This window comes from Theropithecus gelada, chromosome 7a, assembly GCF_003255815.1.
Source record: "Theropithecus gelada isolate Dixy chromosome 7a, Tgel_1.0, whole genome shotgun sequence".
Lineage (NCBI taxonomy): Eukaryota > Metazoa > Chordata > Mammalia > Primates > Cercopithecidae > Theropithecus > Theropithecus gelada.
The window spans coordinates 17,946,728-17,953,636 of NC_037674.1; the positions used below are offsets into that span (position 1 = coordinate 17,946,728).

General features: G+C 43.6%; 1 protein-coding gene across 3 annotated transcripts; it reads right to left on the reverse strand.

Moving 5' to 3' along the window:
• Positions 1 to 267: 267 nt before the first annotated feature.
• LRRC57 (leucine rich repeat containing 57) lies at positions 268 to 6,905 on the reverse strand. Of its 3 annotated transcripts, none has more exons than XM_025390880.1 (6): positions 6,800 to 6,905; positions 6,471 to 6,576; positions 6,225 to 6,363; positions 5,389 to 5,657; positions 2,900 to 3,085; positions 268 to 1,854 (listed from the first exon to the last, which is right to left on the reverse strand). In XM_025390880.1, the coding sequence occupies exons 2-6, from the start codon at positions 6,552 to 6,554 to the stop codon at positions 1,813 to 1,815; spliced, it is 720 nt and encodes a 239-aa protein (XP_025246665.1). In that variant the 5' UTR covers positions 6,555 to 6,576; positions 6,800 to 6,905; the 3' UTR covers positions 268 to 1,812. The 3 variants fall into 3 exon arrangements, with proteins under 3 accessions (XP_025246665.1, XP_025246666.1, XP_025246667.1); XM_025390881.1 differs by having other exon boundaries at positions 6,807 to 6,894; XM_025390882.1 differs by having other exon boundaries at positions 6,774 to 6,884.
• Between the last annotated feature and the right edge of the window lie 4 nt (positions 6,906 to 6,909).

Below are 6,909 nucleotides of genomic sequence, written 5' to 3' on the forward strand. Positions count from 1 at the left end.
CTGGTCTTGAACTCCTGACCTTGTGATCTGCCTGCCACGGCCTCCCAAAGTGCTGGGATTACAGGCATGAACCACTGCGCCCAACCTCAGATTCTCTTAGTAAGCATAGTTCTAGTATCACAAAATGTTTATGTCACATGAAGGCATTTCACTACTCATACAATGTGAACATAAGCATGAAACATGTCTTCCTAATCAATTTATAGGTTAAAGTTCTTCTGTCCTCCTCCTCTAAAGGATTAACCTTGCTTCCAGCCAAAGTTAATTAAAAATTCTTTATTTAGTATATTCTCTCACTCAGAGTAAGCTTGATAAACATAGGTTGTTTTAAAATATTATAGTAATGGTTTATTGATAGGTAATTTGGTTAGTAGAGTTATAAATACAAAAAGGGAAAGGTTACCAGAAATAAGACATTATTTCTAACAAATCTTCAGGAAAATCTTGATTATTAAAATCCCTTTTATGATACAAGTGTTGCATATACAGTTTTAGTTCTTCATAGCCCTCTACCAATAAGGCACCTGCAATAGTAAATAATTTGCTACTGCAGCCTTAGAGAGCATTTCTTAGAGGTCTGTTGGTGCTTCTCCTGACAAAGTGCACTTTTTTTTTCCCCCGAGACAGAGTCTTGCTCTGTTGCCCAGAGTTGGAGTGCAATGGCACAATCTCGGCTCACTGCAACCTCTGCTCCTGGGTTCAAGCAATTCTGCTGTCTCGGCCTCCCGAGTAGCTGGGATTACAGGTACCCACCACCACGCCAGGCTAATTTTTGTATTTTCAGTAGAGACAGGGTTTCACCATGTTAGCCAGGCTGTTCTCGAACTCCTAACCTCGTGATCCGCCTGCCTCGGCCTCCCAATGTGCTGGGATTACAGGCGTGAGCCACCACGCTCAGCCAACAAAGCGTACTTAAAAAAAAAAATTATTTTTATTTTTAAAATTTGAGATGGAGTCTCACTCTGTCACCCACGCTGGAGTGCAGTGGCATAATCTCAGCTCACTGCAATCTCCGCCTCTTGGGTTCAAGCGAGTCTCCTGCCTCAGCCTCCCAAGTAGCTGGGATTACAAGCATGCACCACCACACCCAAATAATTTTTGAATTTTTAGTAGAGACAGGGTTTTCTCATGTTGGCCACACTAGTCTTGAACTCCTGGCCTCAAGTGAGCCACCCACCTTGGCCTCCCAAAGTGCTGGGATTATAGGCATGAGCCACCATGCCCAGCCCAAAGTGCACTTTTAATCAAGACAAACAGTCACACATTTATATATATCCTAAAGTCCTAGTATAAAAACTGCGACTGAACTGATGGACTAGAATAAAAATAATAAATCCTTAGATCCATGCCAGCCTCTCACAAATTATCTGAATTTCATAAAAATATGAAGTGTTAACACAGAGATGGAATGGCAACTGACTTTATGAAAGCTCGCACATTGAAACTAAACAAAATCTCAAGCTGTGGTGTGGAGCTATTCTGTTACCAGGCAGCACCCCCTCACCATATAAATAGCAGCTAGCTACTGGTTTCTTAAAGCCAAACTAATGATGGTTTTGAAGATCAACCTTGTCTATTGCCCTACTCGTGACTCAAAATGGAAGACTTTTCCTGTCTCCTGACCCTTTTTCTTTTAGCTTATTTGAGAAGAGCCCTGAAATGAAAAAGGATCATTGAGTGAAATATAATCTCCTGGAGTATCATCTCCTTACTGTAGATACCCCTAACAACAACAGGAGGCTTTGACTCAGCCACATTCCAACAGAGGTTCTAAGTCAGTATCCTGTAAGGTTTCCATAGTCCTGGAGAACTTCACGCAAACTTCTTCTTGGTGGCTGTGAACCTCTCCATGTACTAAAAAACATGAAAGAATACATCAGGGGTATTTTGGCATGAGTAAATAAATAAAAGCCTAACTGTTTGTGTGTGTTTTTTTTTTAAATTTTGGTTTTTATTGCATGTGGTTTTTCATTTCCTACAAAATATAACTGCTCTAAATGCAAAATTAAGTACATAGTTTTGGCCGGGTGCAGTGGCTCACACTTGTAATCCCAACACTTTGGGAGGCCAAGGTAGATGGATCGCTTGAGCCTAGGAGTTTGAGACCAGCCTGGGCAATATGGTGAAATCTCATCTCTACCAAAAATAGAAAAATGAGGCATGGTAGCGCCTGTAGTCTCAACTAATCAGGAGGTTGAGGTGGGAGGATCACTTAAGCTGAGATCCTGCCACTGCACTCAAGCCGGGTGACAGAGCGAGACCTTGCCTCCAAAAAAAAAATAAAAATAAAGCACATAGGGCTGGACGCGGTGGCTTACACCTGTAATCCCAGCACCTTGGGAGGCTGCGGCGGGCAGATCACTTGAGCTCAGGAGTTTGAGACCAGCTTGGCCAACAAGGTGAAACCCCATCTCTGCAAAAATTAGCAAGGCATACTGGTGTGCAACTGTGATCCCAGCTACTAAGGGGGCTGAGGGATAAGAATCGCTTGAGCCCAGGAGGTGGGGGCTGCGCCAGTGAGCTGAGATTGCACCACTGCACTCCAGCCTGGGCAACAGAGTGAGACCCTGTCTCACACATAAAAATATATATATATCTATGTGTGTGTGTGTGTGTGTGTGTGTATGCGTGTATATATATGCGTGTATATATGTGTGTGTGTGTGTGTATATATATATCTCTCAAAAGACAAAGATGAAGACAAAGATGCTTTACAATAAGCTGTCTCTACAGAAAAAGTCATCTTGGTACAACACCATTCAGCCGATGCTTTGAATCTACTTCCAAAATGGGGAAGAACAAATCCTGTTGACATTAGCTATAAACATTTCTGTGGATTACTTCACCATTGTCTTCTCTGGGGTAGTGACTAGAAATGTAGAAGTACATTAATTCATACCTTATCATAGCCTTCCAGTTCTCGAAGTTTCTTTATTTCAAAAAGATTGCCTTCCACAGCAAGCAGACAGATCTGGGAATCACTGAGGATGCTCTGGGGAAGCATGCTGAGCTCAAGACAATTCTCTTCCAGGCGAAGAATTTTAAGGCGAGGACAGCAAGATATCTTCACTGAGATCTGAGATATCTATTGAAAAACCACAAAAGAATAACAGGAAAAAGCATAAGCACTACACTGGTTACTTTTAGTACATTAAAACAAAACAAAAAATCTTTACTTGACTATTTGTTCTAGTTTTCCCCTCTTTTACCGCCTCCATTTTCTCACTGCCTACTCACTCCAGAAGCCTCTGTTATCTAGCTTCTGTTACTACGCCCCCACTTAAAAAAAAAGCTTTTATGAAGGTCACCAGTGGCTTTTTGGGAACAAAATTTTCTGATGATAAAAGCACTGTATGTCCATTATAGAAAATTTGAAAATCACAGGTTTAAAGAAAAAAGTTGACCTAGAATCCACCACCCAGAAATAACCACCATAAACATTTTGGTACATTTACTGCCAATTTTTTTTTTTTTTTTTTTTTTTTTTGAGACGGAGTCTTGCTCTGTCGCCCGGGTTGGAGTGCAGTGGCCGGATCTCAGCTCACTGCAAGCTCCGCCTCCTGGGTTTATGTCATTCCCCTGCCTCAGCCTCCCGAGTAGCTGGGACTACAGGCGCCCGCCACCTCGCCCGGCTAGTTTTTTGTATTTTTTTTAGTAGAGACGGGGTTTCACCGTATTTGCCAGGATGGTCTTGATCTCCTGACCTCGTGATCCACCCGTCTCGGCCTCCCAGAGTGCTGGGATTACAGGCTTGAGCCACCGCACCCAGCCTACTGCCAATGTTTTATGTGTACATAGATACTGACCACTTTACTACCAAATTCAAGGATCCATCATCCTCAGTCCCTATTGCATTTAACTGTACTATCTATCCCTTCCTTAAAACCCCTTCTTTTTGTCCTTTTTGGTTTTTCTTCCTATCTTTTGGATTATTCCTTACTTCTCTCGTTTTTATAGGCATTTTTCAAGTAGCTGTCCCTAATACTTCATATGTCATCTTCTCTCTCAACTTTTCCTAGAAAGCTCATTCATTAAAGTCCATCACTTTTGTTATGACCTCAAGATCTGTATCTACACTCTTACCTTTATTCTGCTCCCATGTTTCCAACTTTCATTAAGGCATTTCCATTTACAAGATTCACCACAGACAACTTAGCATGTCCATTCTCAATAACACCACTGTTCCTTTAGGCCCTCAAGCTCAATACCAAGCAATTGTCTTTGACTCACCCCTTTTGCCATTTAAATACTAAAAGTCACCACATTCTTTGATTCTGCTTAGTATCATCTCAGATCATCACTTATTAGAAATGATGGGAACTTTAGTAAGTTCAATAACTAGCAATGCAAGTTCTCAGACCTCATCCCAGACCTACTGGATCAGACATACTGAGGGCAGGTGCTAATGATCTCTTTAAACAAGCTTTTCTGGTTATTCTGATGCATACTAAAGTCAGAGAACCACTGAATAAAGGTACTAGCAGAGGTGAATGTGGAGCAAATCCTCGACTGATACGTGCTGCTTAACTGATTCAGTTTTTCCCCCCCCAAGAAGCTCTATAACATATAAGAATATCCACTTAAGGTAAAAAACATGAGGCCAATCCCTCAAAGACAGACTGAATTTCATCATGATGTAAAATCACTACAATCTAGAAAAGGAATAGCTACATGCAGCTAGTGGCTACTTTAATGGATCATGCAGATCTAGAAATACAGACACTAAAAAACTAAAGGCCATCCAGTCTCACAGTGTTGAATGTTTCATCACTTGTGCCTTCATGCCTAGACAAGAATGTGTGGATTGGTTTTCCAGACAAATATTAATTGAAAAGCTGCCAAAGTAATGGAAACAAATTTCAAATATAATTAAAGCTGTATAACAGTGAAATGGGCTATCTCCAGAAAGCCTATCACTTAATATTCTTCAGCAAAAATAGAAGACACACTTAACAAAGATGTCAAAACCCCCCACAAAATGAAAAAACTGAATTACCTCTGACACCTGACTCTGAGAACCTCAGTTTAGGCTTCATTTCCACATTCTATCCCTGACATAGCTCCTGGCTAGCTGGTTCAGGGCATATTTGAGGAGGATCTGAAGAATTCTTCAAGATTTCTGAGACAGTAGTTTAACTTTTGAAATGATCTCTCCCTGTTACCTACCTCATCCTCCCGAAAACACCTACACAACTAACACATCCAGTGTCTCAACTAATTCCATGGCACTTTGGGCCTTGAAATTAGTTCAGCTTACAGAAGAAACCTCTCATTTAGCCTCTGATACTTAGCTCTGTGATGGCAGCTTAGGAAACAAGAGGTTAAGAGGTATCAGGAGACCATAAACCCACACATACACTGTAGGGGAAAAAACCTTAAGCTCTAGACCTGATTCTGGTTGAGGTTGAGTTCGATGACTTGCAGCTCTCCCACTGTGTCAGGTATACTTCTAATCTGGTTCTTAGAGAGATCCACCACATCCAGGTGCCGCAGGCTACAAAGTTGGAGAGGTAATGCTCCCAGTTGGTTCCCAGAGAGGCTCAGGGTCTTGAGGGCAGAGAGTTGCCCAAAGGTAGACGGCAACTCTCTAAGGTGATTGTTGTTCAGGCTTAGCGTCTCTAGTTTTTTCAGATTGCATATCTCATCAGGCAGAACAGCTGGCAAAGAAAATGTTTTTAAAACCTGAATCTGATAGAGCTGAAAACAACTTTGATGAAGTTTCTAAAGACTATATGGCAGCCTGCTTCGCCTCTTGTTAATATATGTAAAATTCCCTCATGTGCCATTTTTAGGTATTGCATTTTACCAACATAGTCTTTAGAAGGTGAGGGTGCCATCAAAATGCAGGTGAGCATTTGTGTGTATAATGGACTCCTTTTGTAAAGGGGTCCAAGGCACAATTTGACAGCAATTTTGTGATATTTGGAAGATCCTCCCCTTCCCATCCATCCCCCATTCCAAGTTAGGTAGCTTTGTTTACATTACATCCCCAAAATGTTCTTCCCTTTCAAGTCCAAATTAACCCAGTAACAATCATTATAACACCCAAGGAGGCTTATTTTTGATGTAATTACAAGTAGAAAGAAGGCTTCAAGGATTCCGGCATTCTGCAACTTGAGCCCTCCTGCACGGTTTCATAACGAAAACAAAAATCAGCTTGTAAGAGAAAACCACCCCTGGTAACAGCTTATCACTAGCAAAAGCCTCCCGGGCAAGAGCCATACTCAGTTTGTTGTTGTTCAGGGAGAGGCTCTTCAGCAGAGTGAACTTTCCTATCAGCAAAGGCGGTAGGCTCTCGATCTTGTTGTTGGACAAGTCGATGGTCCTGAGATTGCTCGTGAGCTTCTGCAAGTCTGCGGGGAACTGGAGAAAGGAGTTCACAGCGTGGAGAATCCCGCACCGACTAAGTTCGCCGCCCCCGCCGTCCCTCTCCCTTTAAAGTTCCCCGGTCGTGTCCCTCCCATTCTCACCTCGGTCAGCCCTCGGTCCTTAAGCTGAAAGACACCAGTTTTCTGCGCCGTTTCCACATGAGCGCGGAGCGCACTGTTTCCCATCCTAGCGCCGCGGCTCAGGTCCCTGCGGGAAGGAAGCGCAGCTGTCACCGCCCAGTCCACCCGGTCGGCCTCCCGCCCCAGCTCTCATCTCCCGCCGATCCCTGGCTCCTGGGGCCCGACCCAAGAGTGGCAAGGAAGAGACGGAAGAACAGACAGCCCGACCACCAAGCCCTGCCGCCTTTGCAGCTCTGCGGAGGCCAGGCGCCTCTGGGAGCCTACGGAAGATCAAGGAACCCCGGACTCGCCTCCCACCGCTCAGCTGCCGGATGGCTCCGCAGGTGAAGACCCAGGACCCGCAGTAGCCGGGATGCGCTCCCCGGCTTAGCCCCGGGCGGGACCGCCCTGTGACGTCATC

Coding starts and splice junctions, on each gene's coding strand:
- LRRC57 (XM_025390880.1), bottom strand. CDS start 6,554: ATGGGAAACAGTGCGCTCCGCGCTCATGTGGAAACGGCGCAGAAAACT. Junction 6,364..6,470: donor AGGACCGAGGGCTGACCGAG/GTGAGAATGGGA, acceptor TCCTTTCTCCAG/TTCCCCGCAGACTTGCAGAA. Junction 1,855..2,899: donor AACTGGAAGGCTATGATAAG/GTATGAATTAAT, acceptor CATGTTTTTTAG/TACATGGAGAGGTTCACAGC.